Below are 19,950 nucleotides of genomic sequence, written 5' to 3' on the forward strand. Positions count from 1 at the left end.
CTTCATTAAACCTTGAAATATTAGATTTCCAGGCATAAAAGTGAATCTAGAAGCAGATACAGTATTTGCATTTAAGAAGTAAACAAAACTATATCATACATTTGTTTTGTCCTTCTTTGACCGGATGTTCTAAATGGGTAAACTGCATATTGGCCAAAACAAATAAATATAGAAATAACATAATATACGTAATTGCCGCCATATCCCAATTTGATGTGGCACACGTGTCTAGCGTGTCTATGACTTGAAATAAAGACGGCTATTAATATAGATTTAACCAAAACATGATTATGTTGGTAATTCTTTCATATTCTTGGCAGTAAACATCTATCAATACGGTATGGTCTTAATACAGCCAATTCTGCTCTAATTATGACTTCAATCGATATTCCAATATACAATGCTTTTTATGTACGCAGTTCTTACGCTACAGAATTACCAAGAACAATTTGAATCAAAAAGTTCATGGATAAATTTTATTTTTAAATTTTCATTCAATAATCCCAAAAATGATGTTGCTGTTTGTAAAGTTGAGTTGGATTCCCTACAGGAGCGTGGTAGAAATATGTCACGGAAAAGATTAAATGAAAGAAAAGTGATGTATTTATTCATGTGAATTGAGATAAAAATATGACAAATAGCTTCATCACTGAACGTAAACAGTGAGTTCTATGGTGACTTTTGCCGTCATGGCTTGTATAGGGCATTGGATTCAAATAAAATTCACCGCAATATATCACACTGAAAAAAGATATGAAATTAATATAGATTTATTTCTTAAGAACCTCCTAAACATGACAATGGCGATATCTAACAAATACAAAAAAACTGACATCCAAAGCACCTAGTCACGTGCAGCTACGGTATAGATACATGAACAATTTGACGCACAACTTGCAGCTAATCACAATTATATCTGTATCTACATGATGTGATCACCATGGTTAGCCACGTTAGTTACAAACTGATGCGTACAATGTCTTTGTCATACAAGTACATATTTTTAATTTTAACAATAATTAATCACCGAATACATGTTGATTTTTATTGGTAAACGATGGAACTATTCATTTACAGATTTGGAATTTTGATTAACAATTTACCCTTCGGCATGTAGGAATAAATACACCTTAGCCTGTACAAATATATATTATGTGAATTTAAAAATCTGTAGAAATATTCGGATACTTTCCGTTCCTTGTAATTTCTAGTTTACACAACACGCATGCGTTAGATTTCGTTGTGTCTACGTGTGATTAGCTATTACCGAGTAATATTTTACATTGTAGTTGCTCATTAGGGATGCGATGTTTATTTACTGTGAAATGTCAGGCTAACGTTATTTATTTATTTCAGATATATCATATATTAGCATATCTTTTCGTAATCAAATGCAATCATTACACAATAGCTGCGGAACTGCATTACCCGTTGACGACAAAAAATGTCACTATTAGACATTCACTGCGGGACTATAACATCCGTTTGCAATATCCAAATACACCAATTACATATTCGTTGCTGAACTATACAATCCGTTGACAATATCCAGATGTAGTCTTTACACATTTTCTTCGGAATATACAAGTACATTTTCTCGTTAGCTATGAAACTTTGTCATAAGTTGCAACAATTCAAATAACAACGCAATGCGAGGTAAAGTATTGGTAGTGGCTTAGATATGCTAATTGGGATTTTTGGCTAACCACCAAAGCAAGAAACAGCAAACGAATTATGGTACATTGAATACACTCGTCATGTTTGGCAGTGTCACATTATCTATGATGTTCTTACATATCGCTAAATACTAATACGAATGTCGAGTTTCCATGACAACACAAATACAACATGAAGACGAATTAAATAGTTTGTCATACTATCTCGCAAAAATAGTAATAGTTTATGTATCAGAATATCTCTAAATCGTCCTGTATAAAAACTATCTTGATATTTCGTTCTGATGTTTTTTGTTGAAATAATTTGTACACTTGGTTGATATGAAAATTACGGATATGCTATTTTGATGACTGCTAACATTATCATTTTATGTGTTTAGTATATACATAAACTCCAACTCCTAGTGAAGACATGACGGACAACATTCCCATGAACGTCAGAAAGCCCCCAACACTAGGAGAGTTTCGTTCCCAAAATGTCGTCTCGAAGGGTCTCGGTTGTATCATCTGTAAATAAATCAAATTGGTATGTTGCTTACAGGGTATTTCATAATATATAACTCTCTTTTTAAACCAATATTGTTGCATAAAAGTAAGCCATGTTTTAAGAAAAGAAATCTACATGCAAGTACATAGAAAATGGCAGAATCCTTTATTCTCTACAATCCATTAATTTTATCTGTATCAAAAACGATCTGATATCTATCAATATTATGATTCTTTAATGATACGTCAACGCTTTCATTTTATATTTCTCGTTTGATTTTCAGAGTTGTAAAATTGAATTCTCAAAGGAAATGGTCTGTTAAAGAAACACACAATAAAACGTATGCTATGTTTGACTTAAACATGTTTGTAAACGTATTGTTCTGCAAAAATTTACCTCGAGGAGACTACCTAGATGTAAGGGCATTGTTAGGAAATGCATTATATCACGGAAACAGTTTTAACATTTACTTAATGAATCGAATACCATAAATCAAAGGGAGTGGCCGTATGATTGGAGAAATAATTATTTCACAATTTTAACACAGGAAATTCAAATGTAACTCTTTAAGATACCTTATGTTCAGGTTCCGTGACCCAAATCTGGTCCTCACGAATTTTGCCGAGGCGATTAAGTATCTAAAATAAAGGGAGATAACTCGTTTTATAGTACGCTTCGACAATAAGTAGATTCAAATACAAGTCATTAAAATATGCCTTCCCCTGTAGAGGAAGTAGGATGCAAATACACAATCCAAACAAAACACCAGCATAATCGTTAGCCTTGTATTATTTTGGCGAAACTTATTGCAAATAAATATGTTGATGTTTTATATTGATGGTATAATATTGTTGTTTTTTCTTGATTTGTATTTTGAGCGTTGGCTGATCTGAACTATAATAGAATTTTGAAACATTGTCATGTCAACAGCTTGAAATAAATATTTGCAGTCATAGGGTATGCATATCTTCTATATTGATAGGTTATTCAAATATTTGTTTATGAATAAGAAATCAAGTGAATAACAAATCAATATACATAAAACAACTCAAATTCTTTTAAGTCACATATTTATGTGGTGTTAACTAAATGTGAGCCATATAGGTGTACAATTGTAACTGATCTGTTTATTGTTTTTAAGTTTCGATCACCGTATGCTAACAGTTACGTTTATTTCAGTTTTGAACAAAAACGTTTTACCCATACCCCATAAAAATATCACATTACAGAGCCTTTTACGAAGGAGGGTAAGAGAGAAAAAAAATCATTGTTTGTATGTTTATGTAGCAAACATTACTTCATAAATAATAGTTACCTCCCTTGCAGAGCGCTCTCCAGCTTGTATAGCGCCGTCCATGTACCCAGACCAAGCTGTAGCAGTTTCTGTTCCAGCAAAGTGGATTCTGTCGAACGGTCGCCGCATCTCCCTTAATTAAAAGTAATATAAAATAGTTAAAGGAATATTCATGGGATGTGTAGGCATAAGAAAAATTGACATTGCATATTTTATAAACTGATAACCTTCAATAGAAAATGCAATAGAAAATGTATGAAACCATTTTTTTCTGCATAAATATGAATAATCATTCCTCTGCTCTTTGCAGGTTGTTAGCTTATGTTTAACTGTATAATTATGTTACTTCACTTTTAAAGACAATCAAAAAGTGAATCGAAACTTATACAGATTGTTTGTTAATTATCGTATTGTTTTTTCTCATATTGAAAATGCTTATGTTACCCTTAAGATCCCGGATACAATACAATTAAACAAAACTCAAGTCTTCTTGTACTAATTTGTATTAGATCTATAAAGGTACATGTTGACGTGTGCCAAGTTCTAAGACTTGCAGTGAACTGACTTGATATACAAATTTACTCAATATACAATTAACCACACAAAGAAATCCCTAAGCAATTATTAAATAAAAATAGGCATTAACTATCGTTATCTGTCATCTACAATGGTCACAAAGCTATGAAATTTATCACACTGGCGGCTGCACCGGGATAGCCTTGGCAGTATCTTAATTGTAAAGATAACCGCAACATCAACGAAATTGAACTTGACCTGAAGGGTCAATATTTTACTTTTAAGAGCTTAAAATAACTGAACTGAAAAAAAATACTTACTGTCCAAACTTGGTGAGGAAACCTGGAGGCATCATGACGGTATAGCATCCTCCGGACCATTGTTCAGCCAGCCAATTATATTCCTCGTAATGAACGGGCTAGAAAAAAAGAACAAACACGACGATGCGTAATAGAATAAAACTAAAACTATAACTGTTATAATTATAGTCCAATGACAAAAGTGCCAAGAAAATAAGACATGCATATTTTTAATTTTACGTGTCATTTGTTTCATCGCCGTATCCACCCACGAAAAGCTATGTTTAATCCAGACAATGTCACGTTCTCAAAATGGAGAACATGGTAGTAATGCAGTCATGTATAAACAGATAGCAAGACCAAGGCATCAATTTAGTTGTATAAAGTGACGGTTTTTTATTATGATTATCAAACTCGGATTAGCTAATTTTCAAATTAAAAAAAATACGATATTTAGCGAATATCATCATCATCATCATCATCCTGGAAGTTGTTACACGCCGCGGTGTGTAAACTAAAACAAGCGTAGTTATGAGATGCATCTTTGGTGCAGTTTTAGCGAATCTGACAAATTAAAGATTTCCTTAAAATATATAAAAATATATCTCAAATAAGCAGATATTGCATCATACTTGTACTTACGTGTAGTGCCTCGTCTGTTTGGAAAACCTTTGAGTACATTTCACATATTCTGTTTTTCCTCTCTTCGGCAGTCAGGTTACATAATTTTCTGGCTTTATCAGCAAGAATAAACCTAGATCAAAGGAAATGTGTTCAGGATTTGTTGCAAATTAACAGATTGAGCTGTTTGTTACAATATGCATATAACACAAGGAATCTTTAAGATTAATGGAAAGAGTAGGCCTATTACCCCCTCCCCCCTCGGGCAATCACAATTACAAACACATATCTATCAAGATGTAACAAAATTTCCTCAAATGTGGAATTATAATTATTGTAGATACTAATTTCGAGCTCAACGTGTAAAAAATGATGTTAGATAAAATATATTCGACTTGGCAAAATGTTATATGAAAACACCAGTAAAGGGATATAACTCTGAATTCGCAAATTGACATATAAGTGTTTATTTTTGTTGCGTATACCCTCTTCAAGATCGGTACAACTGACTACATTTTCGAATTAAAATCATTCGAAATAACAATAATATATATTATATCATAGTAATAACAACAGCGGGTCTTACGACATGAGAGCGGGCTTTCCTCCTTCCGGTTTGACGTCATCCAGGGTGTAATTGATTATAGAGTCATCATCGTCAATCATCGCTGAACCACAGTAGCCTGTTGAGAAAAAAAAATTACGAGATAATCTTTTGAGAAATAGACGATGATATTGGTAATCTTAAATCTGCATCTTGTAAAAAAATCGAATATGATCCTGTAAATGAAATCATGGAAGATAGGATTTTTCACAACTGCGACATCTTTGTGTTTAGGTCGCAATGGCGTATTCGGTCGCAGCTACAGCGATATCTTAAGACGTTATTTGGTACCATAAACGTAAAAGAACGCAACAAAAGAAGCATTCCCCCGTCGTTACTTAAGGTTTCACTATCAAATAACTGTTGACTTCCGCCAAATGTGTTGAAAAGTATTTTACAGCTTGTTTGTAAGGTATCATTTGTTGACAAGAATGACCGTATATTGATAGTTATCTTAATAATATTCATGACTTTGCTGATACGATCATATTCTGACGTTACAACACATCACCTTAGAGTGTTTATGGTTGGATACCTCTTAGCAATAGCAAAAGCAGAAAATTATTTGGTTCCAGAGGAATTTCAGCTATAAGGCGGTCGTACGATGGAAACTTTTGAAAAAAATTACTTGGATATTCAATCGTTAAAACTTAAAACCGAAGTGTACCTAAGTTCTGTTCATATATGAATTCGATAATATAATCTTTGTGGACATCTTACCTCGCTCCCTCCAGAAGGGTTTCGTATAGTAGGTGAAGGTTTTGATCACTGATCCCATTGGGACTCTCTGTATCATCTGATTACGGAGAGTTGGCAAAGGAGGGTCAAAGGTTATTTTACTTTGCAATGGTAATGGCACAGCGCTTATCACATAGCCTGCCTGCAAAGAAGCCATTGAAAACATTTTCTGTGAATGCAGTTGAAATGTAATGTATTTAATAAAATCTATATCATCCGCCAAATTTCCAACTTACCAAGATAGATAAAATAGGATAAATATAAGGTAAATAAATTATCTTTCCTGATTCGATAATTTACAGGCATCAACACGATGCATATCTGAGCTATCCCGTGCCGACAGTAAGCTTAACATATATCTCAATTCGCCTTGGGTTCGTTATATGGTCCGTAATTCCATCGATTGGCATTTTATTGTGCAATGTATGTTGCTAACGTTTATGTACATTGAGTAAAGCACAGACATGCAACAGAAATTCAATATTCACAGCTCGACATGTAGTCGTAGGTTTGGCTATGGTTTAAGATAGAGAAATCAAAAGTGTCATGAAAACAAAATGACACAATCGAACTGTCTCATTAAATCAAACATTTTATGCTATGGTTTTCGTTAAAAAGGAAAGAAAAAGGGGAAAGAGTCATTTTAACAGCTATTAAAAACCTAAAAACTTTTCTTTTTCTAAGTACATACCTGATATTTGTTGCCGTGTACATCAATGACCTTCACTGTGCTTTTCTCCTGTTGTATTTGGCAAACTGGTTTTGACAGCAACACTCTGTCTAAAAGTTTCAAACAAAATAAAGGTAATATTTGGGAAACATACAAATTGGCATGCAAGATGTACCTTATATAATGTACTTCAAAGAACACGTAGAACAGTTTATAACCCTGATTATCCTATCTCTTCGAGGTGAACTATATGTTTGAATATCCACATGTCTAAGTAGATTCAATTACAAACGTGTTAAACATGTGAGCACACACAGACGTGTTTTGATATCTATTAAAACCCTGATTGACAGTCGAACCAATCACCATTTCGAAATAAAAATGTTCGAAATTATACGGACAACTAATACAAGATGAAGTGGCGTTTGATTGGCTTTGTACAATGCACGGATGACGTCCTCATGATATCTTTAGAATCAACTCATTTTATTTTAGCATCGGGCAATTGTAGTAAATGTTTTATTATATAACTGCTATACAAACCCTTTCCAAGTTTCCTAGCTATATGTTGGCTAATTTGTTGTGAACCGCCAACGAATTTTCTCTCCTGTTAGCGTCGTTCATAGAAAAGTAATGAAGGAAAACTTAACACAATGAATATATATACCTCTGATAATGCATAATAATATCAATAACACATATCATTAGACCTTGGTTTAGGAAAGACTTATATGAATATTTAAAAAAAATACGATTTTGTATCTATAGTAGTAACATAAGTAGTTAGGTATCTAACAATAGAGAAATGTGTCTTTTGTAGGTTAACATTATGCAAATATTGATTTTACCACAACTGCACAAACAATTGAAAATACATAATTAATGACAGTTGCTACATCTCCGACAGTGATTGATTATGTTAGGTTGAAAACAAGAATAATTGCTGTATATTCTATACAATACCAAGAGTAATATTTTTGGGGTAATCAAATTTCACTATATTCGCAATCATTGAATATAACGCGTAATGTAGACCTAGTGAATATTTATAGGCACAAACAAATGTATAGAAGTGATAACTGCCTAATGTTTTCAAGGCGTATTTGCGCGAACTATTATACCTGTGAACGAAGTCAGACTAGGAAAACCACGAAGTTTTACCGACGTTAAATCTAAAAATATGCAGTAACCTATTACCAACCTCCAAAATTCAGCTTTTTATCTAATCATTTAAATGTTGTGTCAATAAATAATCATTTTCATAACAAATGAAATCTAGCGCGTGATCCGCCTTTATGATTTGTATGTAAATGTAACATTCGGCCCTGTAGGTGGCCACCATCAAGACTTTTTTTCATTTGTTAGCCTTAATTAGAAATATTTCGATAACGTTGTTGCAACTATGTGCTTAGTGCTGAAAAGTAGTGTTTAAGCTGTGTATCACCTTTAAAGAGCAGAATTAAAAACATTGCTTTGTTATGACCGTACCTGTCCGCCATTGGACGTAGAAAATATTCTGTGCGTACCTCCGCATTGTCTGACATACCAAAGAAACCATAGCAACGAACATTCGTACGGTTCTGACGTCACATTTAGGTTAACGAATCCCGTTGTGAATCTTTTCACAGCACTACAAGAAAGCAGACTCGTTTATGCGACTATTTGTTGTAGTTCTGTTACTTTCAATATTTGGCTATAGAATGCTTCATGTATATTGCAAAAGCCATCAGTTCAGAGAAGATTCTTTCGTTAGCAAATAATATAATACAAATCTATATATGTATTATATTGTCGCTTCAACTCTATTGGAAATGATTTAATATAACATTTATGTCACATAATGCAAATATAGGTTGTATAGAGAATCGCTTGTGTCGTTTGCAGAAGCATTCAGTTTACAAAAGACGCCATCGTGGCACTACAGGAAGGTTCAACATTCAAAAAAAGCTGAGTCAATACATCCCCTGACTTCTAGTTGTATGCGCTGCTTTCAAGAATGAAAATATTTACTAGTTCTAAATTGCAGAACTTCATAATGCCCATAGGCTGTTAATCAACACATTTACCCCTTTTATGTCATTTTAAATCATGCCAATATGATATAACAAAGACGAGATTGTGACGGACCGACATTCCTCAAGACGTAATTTGTCTACCCCTAAATATTTCAATATCTAGAAAAGAGTGAAAGCCACAATGTCTAACATGCAAGAACCGTACGTCTTTAAATCATTTGGGTTTAAAGCAAAAAAGAAATATGCAATCATTACCGTTATGCTATCGACAACAATAGCCCAAGGATAACTTTCACCGAAGCAATCTAAGTGACATTCCAAGTTCCTGACTTTTATCAATTTGCTTATTTTGATACAATTTATTGACTCAGTGCCACTCTTGACAGAGTGAACATCTAACTACATAACATATGGTAAATACAAAACGTGAAATGCTGCGATAAAGATAGAGACTTACTCTGTCCATGCGTATTTATTGAGAAATTCCTGGACTGTCATATTGTCCCACTCCTCTGCGTGTGGGGAATTCCATGGCGCTGCCTCAGGTACCTACAGTAGAATGATTTATATGAATAAAACCTATCAAAACAAATTTTATACACAACGATATCGATATTTTCTTCTTATGAACTAATTTGATAAACAAAGATATAATTCTTTCACGGGAAAACAATTGTATAGCAATATTAATATCCGGAATTACCTCACTTCCCATCTCATCTATCACACGGAAAACCTGGAGAAGATCCAAATGGGCGATGAAGCCTCCCATTGGCGGGAAAGAGCTTTTAAATCGCCTGCTGCTTCCCTTTCGAACCAAGAAATCACAACGTATGATAATCCTGAATAAACTGTTTACGGCACGGTGAGAGTTTGAACAAAGTAAAAAAGGCATTTCATCATTTATTTTTGCAATATTTTTTCAAATATAAATCTTCGTTATATCACAGCTAAATAGAGAATATATGACGTGCTAATACAGTTACAGATATATTTTCCCTGGCATATTTTTGTGACTATCTTCTTTCGTATTATTTTTCTTCAACATTGCTTTAAAAAACTGTAAATGTAGAAATCGGTCATTTGTTTACGAAATTTAATCTAATTTACAAATTTGATGAAATCCAAACATATAAATATATAAATATTCAAAAACAGGATTGATATTAAACATTGTTAATAGATGAGAAGATCGAGGACAACGACAAAACTAACCTTTCTGTAAATGACAAGATCTTCAACTTCATTAGTTAGGTAGGTCTTGACTCCGAATTCGTCCGCCATACGTAACAACAGGTTTTGTGTAGGACCAACATAGGCCCCTCCCACATCCACGTAATTAATGATGTCATTCTGAAAAAAATATTGCGAAAATTCATACATACAAAAATGAACATGTGAGTATCTTTATAAATAAGCAATAATTGTATACTTGCATTGTATTGCTATTCTTTTCGATACATCTGCGACATACCCTCCAATACTGATTAATAAGCATTTGTTAGGAACCCATTAGTGTAAAATAAATGTTAATATTTTGATTCGCGCTCCATGATAACTATATCCTGCGGAGCAGTTCATGTTGGATCTGTCTCAAGAGCAACTCTATTCATCACCCAATGAAATCGACCAAAGCATTATTCAATCCTTGTTTTTCAGTTAACACGTGGTAAACACGATTATGCAGCATATCTACCAGTAAAACAATAATAAAAATAGTATGATTTAATTAAAAAAAAAAAAAAAAAAATTGCGGTAGAATTTAAATTTGTTAATAAAAAGGCTTCGCCAGCTGCGCAGACGCATCACTCTTATTAAAAATTTCATTTAAATTTATTTAAATTCTAATAATCTTGATTACACAATGCCTATCATGTAGATCCAAATATCTTACAGAACAGTCCCATCCACTTCCTCCAAAGACCTGATAACCTCACGTGTATGTTATATATGACTCAAAACTATTCATACAGAATAAGATATCCCCTAATAGGCCTAACGTACGTATGAATTAGGTTACAGTACAGGTTCGGTAGAAGCGGGTGGTTTACTGTATGCATGTATTTGATGTCAATCTGGTGAAATTCATGGACAAATAAAAACATTAAATTATTTTCATTGTGTCCAACTTGAGTGAAATTGAAATATTTGTCATTGAATAATATTTATATTTACAAAATATATATCAAGCGTATAAATGGACGATATTGAGTTACAAATGATGAAGAATTTAACCTTCTTATGCCTTTATTCACGCAAAGTTAAATTGACAAAGGATGCCGAGCATCTTTTGTTAGTTTGGGTGAATACCGATAATCTGTTTTATCAGATAACCCGTTCTTGCAAATAAACACAGTTCAACGACAGAAGAATGATATCCAATACAATGACTAATACAATTAAGACCAATAACCAGAAGTGTTAATCGATTGTGAGTAAGAATTACGTTTTTGCTGTTTACACGTCGATATTCGCTTGAGGAATACGAACGTGAAGTCATTAATGTCTTTTCAACAAGATTGGTTCATTGCGCACAGCATGCATTGAGAGTACAGGTTACAAACAAGCGCGTTAATCATGGCACGACAGGGGAAGACAGTTTAAAATAAGACAGAGCTCTTCAACTGGATAAAATACGTGTCAGGCGCAGACTTTTACTTAGAATGATGCTCCGTTGTTATCGATTTCGACGCAGAAACGATAGAGCTCTTGTACCGACATATGCTTCTCCTATACGGCCGATTTCCGCTCCATGAAATGTGTGGAAGGTTTAGCCGCATCTTTCCCTGACAGGTACATAAATTGGAAAATACAGATTAATGTTTAGCAATAAACACGAAGTGTGTATAAACCGTTCAGACAGAATGTTCAACACAAGCGTTTGTGTGATAGCAGTTTCGAGGATGCATCCACACTTTATATTCCCAACGTGTATAACAGTTTGTATTAATACGCGAACTTGGTACCACATGTAATTCATTCATCTTTATGATAATATGCTGCATACCAAAATAACTAATAAGAGCAACTAATGAAACGGTGAACGTGATTATAGTCATTATCACGTGATCAATCTAATAGATATATATATTAATATTATTCGATCCTGGATTGATAAAGAGTCATCCATGAACCACGAGATAACTTTGCGATTTTAACCGACGCCTTAATTCAACAGTATTGTACGGTCCTTTTGTGATATGAGACTGTAATGGATAATATTTGGTTGAGGTGTCTTTTCAGGTTCTTCATCTATTTTTAAAATGATTCCATTTTTATTGGCTGTAATTTTACTGTTTTATTTAAGATTTTGAGAAGATTATGCTATTCTAGAAACAATATACCCGTTCCATACTTACGTGTTTAGTATACGTCCGACCACCAACACGATCCCTTGCTTCCAGTACCAAGACGTCCAATCCTTGTTCATGAAGAAGCTTTGCAGCCGCCAGACCTAGAAAAAAAATGGAATCAACATGTCAATGACATCTGACGACGGACAATGGAAGAATGAAATCCATTAATCATTCTTCAAATCGTTTTGTTAAATATTCTACATTCAAAAGAGCATTGTTGATATACACTAGTTGATATAGACTAGTTCTCAATTTAAATCATGTAACTCGTTATATTTTGTTTGTGTTTTGCTGTCGTGATATCGGTTGTGAGTTGAGTTGTTATGTCTGATCCTCTTTTGCTTTTGATGATGCAACCTAACGCAGATTTGACCTAGATTTGCATTGCGGATGTCGTCGATGAAGCAGAAGAGGTTGGCCCTTACGAAGCACATGGTCGTATGCTTATTGTACATTTTCAAGTTCTGTTTTTTCATCGTTTTGTGGATTTGAGTAAGAATGACAGTTTAAAAGATAACGTTTAGAGACATTAATATAAGTATAGCGAAGCAATTATGTGTTCATTATGTATACCATTTGTTCCTTAATCGGTTTCGTACCAGAATCTGCTGTATTCATAATGGAACGCGCTGTATTAGCAAAACCGAGCCGATTCTGTAGATCGTTTTTCAAATGTACCACTTGGATCCAGGACGGCGGAACTGTGATTTCATTTGTCATGCAAATGCACTTTTTGTTAAAAAAACTGGACTCAAACTCCATTTGTGATTTGATTTTATAAATAATATATATGTTTGAAGAAATTATTCAGGTATTGATTTTACCATTATGATGTAGAAAAAGGGGGGGTAATCGGTTTTATGTTTAAAGCGAGCGACTGCCGCCATCTTGGGAACTCGCTTGATATACATTTGCGTTCCATTATATGATACTGTACCTATTTGGTACAACTGATACAAACACAATAAAGGAACACACGGATATTACAGGAATGAACGATAAGGCTCAACTACTTTGACTATTAACACATAAATACATGAAGTAATACGGAATTAAACACTTTCAGATTTGATTAAAAAAGTAATACACTTATTTCATTGAATCTTGTGATATATATATCGTTATAGATATCAAAAGAACTGTTATGGATTTTAATAGGCTGACAAAGCAAAGCTTTTATTAATTTCCATATAGATGATCCGATCGTATTTAAAATACGTAGAATTTAGCAAAAAATGAAAGATAAACAGACATACTCTGTTACTAGCTTGTAACAATATTAAAACCTTGACACATATGAACATTTAGTGAATCCCACAGCTTATCTACCAGTCAGCAATTATCTTCATTAGATGCAGTTCTATGACTTATTCAGTTTATCTGTTACTCTGTATATGCAAATATGCACAACCAGTTTGTCTGATAGACCTTTTAACAACGACTGTCTGTTCCATCCAGACAGGGGTACATGCAGACAACATCGGCTGTTATGATGTAATCCTAACAGCTATTGATGAAGTCACTATCCTCATTTCAGTATGAAGTGTTTTCCATAGATGGACCTAGACAGACAATTTCCTTTCGCTGGAAGCCTAGCTCACTTACCGACACCAAAACGTCAATAACATTGCCAGATATTGTCAATAGATATATTTTTAGAATTTAAAAACAATAATGCAAATTGATGGGGTAAATAGTAAACGAAACATCAACAAGAGAAATAAAATCAATATTAATTGTGTTTTTGCATTTCGACATTTCAGTAAAAGGTGTACAGTACTGTAAATGAACGGAACGCAATTAGAGAAAGTGTGAGAGGAAATAGATCTACCGACACAGCGTACAAATCGATGTCAGTGCCTTGTGATGAAGTGATATCAGACCTCCAGACTTAACGAGACAGGCTTAATTAGTAGTTCACCACCAATAGATCAGGATTTAGATTACTTCTCAGTCGCGTCTCCACAAAACTCTTAAATATTAAAACACAATCATGTTGTTGTCAATATCCTACATTCCCCAACCCTCACGCCAAAGATTTCCCCCTAATTTCGAGCTTTTCTGATTATTAGACCACGGAAACGGGCTTTCGCTACACATACGTTCGAATTGTTTATTTGATAACGATTTAAGGTGAATGAGTCACACAATGTTAGATTGTATATACAGTATTTGGTAGTTTATTGGGTTATGTGTTTTAGATTACCTGGCAGCTTCTGCCTGTGAACGTCTGGATTTCTGTCCTGTCTGGCATTTCTTTTTCTTTCTTTTTTTTATTAAAGCGAATTGGTTCGCAAAAAATTATACATGCATTGTAGACGTCTTAGCAATATAATGGCAATTAAATAGATGATGGAGACAATCAGGGACTAATTGATATTTTTTTTAGTCAGAGATGTCTTTGGAGACATCAGGCTATCCAGAGGTGTCTTTGTCGACACTAGACTAACCAGAGGTGTCTTTGTCGACACCAGGCTAACCAAAGGTGTCTTTGTAGACACCAGGCTAACCAAAGGTGTCTTTGAAGACATAAAGCTACCCAGATGTGCCTTGGAGACATCAGGCTAATCGGAGGTGTCTTTGGAAACATCTTGCTTACCAGGTTGTCTTTTGGGGCATCAGGTTAACCAGAGTCGTCTTTTGAGACACAGGGATACCAGAGGTGTCTTTCGAGACAGCAGACTAATCAGAGGTGTCTTTGTCGACACTAGACTAACCAGAGGTGTCTTTGTCGACACCAGGCTAACCAAATGTGTCTTTGGAGACATAAAGCTACCAGATGTGTCTTGGAGACATCAGGCTAATTAGATGTGTCTTTGGAGACACGAGGCTAACCGGAGGTGTCTTTGGAAACATCTGGCTAATCAGGATGTCTTTTAAGGCATCAGGCTAACTGGATGTGTCTTTGGAAACATCTGGCTAACCATGATGTCTTTTAAGGCATCAGGTTAACCAGATTCGTCTTTTGAGACACAAGGATACCAGAGGTGTCTTTCGAGACATCAGGCTAACGCGTGTATCAAAAAAGACAACAGACTAATCAGAGGTGTCTTTGGAGATACCAGGCTGACCAAGGTGTTTTTGTAGTCGCCCAGCTAATCAGAGGTGTCTTTAGAGATATCAGGCTAACGCGTGTATCACGAAAGACAACAGACTAATCAGATGTCTCTAGTGAGACAAGTCTCATGTGTTTAGATATCACAAGAGGTTTACAATGAGGCATAATAGAAGGTGATTTGGGAGACCCGGTATAGCCAGTTGGTTCTAAGGAGTCCCTGCTATGACCAGAAACGACTATGTGGGGGCATCACACTAACCAGAAATGTCTCAAATGTCTCTGGAGTCACAGAGTTATCAATGGTTTTTCTTATAATCAACCTTTAAAATCTTAGAAAAAGAAGTTTGTAACCAGCCGAGCCAGCTTTAGATGTTATGTGACCATAGACAACTAATATCGTTAAATTGCTATATCTTAACTTTGTCTGAAATTTAAGGTTCCTGTGGGAATGAAATGCTAGTCCCGCAAAAAAAGGTTAGCTTGCTATTGGTGATATGATCATCTTTGGATGATTGTGAGATTATATATCATAATAAGAGAAGTATAGCAATTTCACATTAATACAGATCCGTATATATAAAAAAATAAGTTCAACAACTTAAATTGGTGAGTCCAACCTACACGTAGGGTAGCAGATTTAAGCAATAAACTCACACATATAAGCTACAATAGAGGAACATTCTATTTAGAAAGTAACTGAATAATTAAAAAATATCTGCCTATCTACCGGGTTGTTCTAAGGCAGGCGAGCGGAGCTGTTATGTTAAACTAGCACTTGCATGGGATCTGCGATAAATAATCATGTTTAGTTCAAAGTATGCCGCAGAACGTTTCTGACATGAGATTGGCACAAAAAATGCGTTCAGCTGCCGTTGTAGACACGTCAATGCACAACATGTTTATATATACATATATCGACATTGAGTATGCTAAGAAATAATGCTGGTTTGGTCGAAGTGGACACCTGATGTTAGGCATAAATGTACATAAGACATGATTAATGAAGCAAATGTGACAAATGTAGACACATGTAATTGTCATTTTTAGGATAATCGTTTCCCTTCAAGATATAGATATACGATTGCATTGTAAAGAACAGAAACAACAAAGGCAGATTTGCATAACAATAAAAAGGTTGCATGTAATATAGGAATTACTTCATCGATCATACACGCCATACATATTCATGTGTTAGCTGTATTATAGGAATTATATAACAAAAATACCCTCCAGGTTCCACACGATGTTAAACAAGAAGAAAATAGCAGCGAAAGGAGTCATTATAATGCAACAATACATCCTCGCCAACTGTCACACAGTGCGGTATAGGACACTTTAAAACATCAAACTTCGATCGATGAACAATAACTCTCGCATCTGAATATGTTCATAATAGTGCTGTGAACACAGAAATACCTTATCAGTGTTACTAAGAATGTTTGTTACGACAGCTTTCAGGAGAAATGCTACCTCTATTATCAATGATAAGCTGTTATGTGACAGCTGTGATGGATAAATATATGAGTCAATTTGCCATCAGCCTTGGTTTATAACAGGCATTTAATTATCGAAACTGATTATTAGTCTGTGTTGTGAAGATTTTATTGAATAGAGCGTGTGACTTAGAGTTGAATGGACATGAATTCTTATTGAGTCAAGTCTATAGCATAGAACTCACATGTTTAGTGTCGATTTTCTCTGTTACCATTGATTAGTACATATCAACAAAATTGCAAAGTTATTTCAGTCTCAAGCACTCTTTTTCACTTTGAAGATATGAGGTATTTTGCAAATCTTGTAGACACACTAGGCAAGTAATAAGCTGATAGCAATCGCTATTCAGCACTTACATGTATCAAGCTACCCAACTCATATATACATATCTACTTGGAAAGCAGCATTTGCAAGCATACGTGTAAACATTAAATCTAAAAAACTAAACACTTTGCACTAGACTAAATATTTGATAAAATCAAAGCATGAAAAATATGTTCTTCTTTTTACTTAATAATTTTTTGAGTTATATTCAACATGCTATCCTACGTACGTACCTAGGTGATATTTCTTTTATCTAACAACTATTGCATCCGGTACCAAGGGTTTATGATAATATAATAATTCTATAAATGAAATCAACTGGACTTTTGAACGAAATGACCGCAAACTATGTAAATGTAAAGCAGGTGATTCTACAACGGCGAAAATTGTTATGAAATCTGCCTAACCTTCAGTTAACATCGTAAAATCAGATATGAATGTAAATATCCTTAAGAATGCGTCTTCCCGGACAAGCTAAGATTTGGTAAAGGAAGTGAAATATTTGTTATATACATATATATATGAAAATAGATTATCGAACGGTTAGGATGCCAAAAATATGAAAATAACTTAGACATATTCTCAAGCATTCAAAATCCTTACCGCTCAAGCCAGCACCAATGACGATAACATCCCGCCTTTTGTCAGCCATGTTGGATAGGTATCGTCTGCTAGTCGCAAAAATGAAAATACAAAAATATATTATTCATCAGTCGTGAAACCTTAAAAAATCTGGACGAAGATTTAACAGCGTTCAATGCATTGGCCCTGTAAATAGTGCTTGTGTAACACAATTATACACATGTGCGAACGCGGTCGATATATAAACAAACACGTTCACAGAACAGTTGGCTTATTCAGTAACGGGCAGTGCTGAACGCTAGCTAGCAGCACCAGCCGGTGTCCAAACCAATCTTTGAGAATTCACTAAGGGTTTACACATCCGTCGGCTGCCTTCACTGAGGAGACGTGTCTATGTAGTTCAACAAAAAAGACAATGCACGTGTGCTTGCTAACGAATACACAGCTAAATCTTTTCCTACTCCAGGATTATAAAACACAGAGGTCCCGTTCGTATCTATCACCTATCGATTATTCCGTGAATACTCCCATCACTCTCAGGCTATTAAGAGGGTCACCACAACGAAATCCCCATCAACTCTGCGCTTGAACATACATAATTTCGTCACGTGCTAAGATATGACCGTCTGCTCGCGAGCTCTCGCGCGCGCCGTAGCTGTAGAGTAACGAGAACGTTGCTAGGCATCTGCTTTAAGATGGTAATTTGTCTATCAAAATCATTGAAGTTTCAATAATTGATAAAGGTTTTATATTCACACAATACCGATAACATCTTAAAGAAGCAGCCTTACCCTACTTTGTGTTCAGGCTACTGAGTGCGCGAATAACTTGCGGAAATATCGTTGTCGGTTGTTTTGTTAAAAATAGCGATCATCAAGGTCAGATCCCGGAATGTTTCAACAGAGTGCTATGTACGTTTTGAATAATCGGGGAAAAAATCAAAAGTTGGGCATCACGCAAGTTAGATATATATTTAGTAGTAATAGCAGACAGTCAGGGTTAACGTTCAGATTACTTGCTCTGTGCGCACGGCCTTGACCAGCCACTGTACACAAGAGGATTTCACATGATCAATACATCAATCAAGATACCTCTATCGCCATTAATTAGTATTTGATATTCTTTGAGTAATTGACATTATATCGTTGTGTAAAAGAATCAATACTAGTTTTGATGACAAATGAATGGGGATAATTCAAACACAAATGCTATCAGTACATCCTAATATTAAGATAAATACTTAAGCAATATCTGAATTCATCACTTAGATCTTAGACTTATTAAGAAGCCTCATGTTCTCAATGAGTCTGTCGTTGTTGCGTTTTTTTTAATCAGTTGACCAGTGATATACCGTATGTGACTTAGCGGGCTGAAGTTAGCAGCGGATTCGTTATTCGTTATTGGGATCCCCAATGACGAATAACGAATCCGCTGCTAACTTCGGCCGCTGTGGGACTTTCCATGTATAGATTACTAAAACAAATAACGCAGATACTACTGTGTTTAATGCAAAACCTATTAAAGTTGAACGATGAATGATTAAAAATATACATTTAATGACAAGTACATTGGTAATACAAAGGCTAGCCATAGAAATTTGAGCGATTATTTTCAACAATGTTAGATAAATTATTAAATCTGATTTATCCGATATGTAAATGTATATAATTGGACTGTTAACAAAATTCCACAGTAAAACAATGGAATTTAGCCCCGAATTTCAAAATACATTATGAATAACCTTTGATTATTGTCAAATTTCATCTCGTCTCTATATTGTCTTAACTTTTTTACCAGTAGTGTATGCTCTACATCCATCAATAGCAAAATAATTTTACAAGGATGATAATATCTTATACATTATATCGGCCGTCTACGTAGCTGGTACTTTTAACTATGAACATTCTTTATCAAGGGTGCTACGCTATAGCTAGAACAGTTATAAACCTTTTATTGACTCTACTGGCAATGTACTGTTTAAAGCATTGTCAACTTAACAAAGACCGATGGGGCCCTTTATTGATGCTGTAAAATAATAATGTTGTGTGTAAATATTATAAATATATAAATGACAAATGAAAGTGAGGGATTCCAGCAAGAAGCAACATATCAAAAACCTTGTGTCCTCTAATTTCCTTTTTTATTTTACTTATTTTATATAAACTGACAAATCCTAAAACGAGGCAAGGAAACTCTCCCTTCTGACAAAATTAAGG

At 34.6% G+C, this 19,950-nt stretch overlaps 1 protein-coding gene across 1 annotated transcript; it reads right to left on the reverse strand.

Annotated features, from left to right (window-relative positions):
* Positions 1–754: 754 nt before the first annotated feature.
* Positions 755–18,332, reverse strand: LOC117342093 (amine oxidase [flavin-containing]-like). Its single transcript, XM_033904085.1, has 15 exons — positions 17,756–18,332; positions 12,280–12,374; positions 10,136–10,273; positions 9,624–9,728; positions 9,378–9,469; positions 8,394–8,535; positions 7,449–7,512; positions 6,927–7,015; positions 6,218–6,377; positions 5,480–5,576; positions 4,915–5,026; positions 4,294–4,391; positions 3,479–3,590; positions 2,739–2,801; positions 755–2,183 (listed from the first exon to the last, which is right to left on the reverse strand). The coding sequence occupies exons 1-15, from the start codon at positions 17,802–17,804 to the stop codon at positions 2,040–2,042; spliced, it is 1,560 nt and encodes a 519-aa protein (XP_033759976.1). The 5' UTR covers positions 17,805–18,332; the 3' UTR covers positions 755–2,039.
* Positions 18,333–19,950: the final 1,618 nt, after the last annotated feature.

The sequence above is a fragment of the Pecten maximus genome, chromosome 14, assembly GCF_902652985.1.
Source record: "Pecten maximus chromosome 14, xPecMax1.1, whole genome shotgun sequence".
Classification (NCBI taxonomy): domain Eukaryota; kingdom Metazoa; phylum Mollusca; class Bivalvia; order Pectinida; family Pectinidae; genus Pecten; species Pecten maximus.

Coding starts and splice junctions, on each gene's coding strand:
- LOC117342093 (XM_033904085.1), bottom strand. CDS start 17,804: ATGGCTGACAAAAGGCGGGATGTTATCGTCATTGGTGCTGGCTTGAGC. Junction 7,016..7,448: donor AGCTAGGAAACTTGGAAAGG/GTTTGTATAGCA, acceptor TGAAACTTTTAG/ACAGAGTGTTGCTGTCAAAA. Junction 3,591..4,293: donor TTCCTCACCAAGTTTGGACA/GTAAGTATTTTT, acceptor CTTTTAATTAAG/GGAGATGCGGCGACCGTTCG.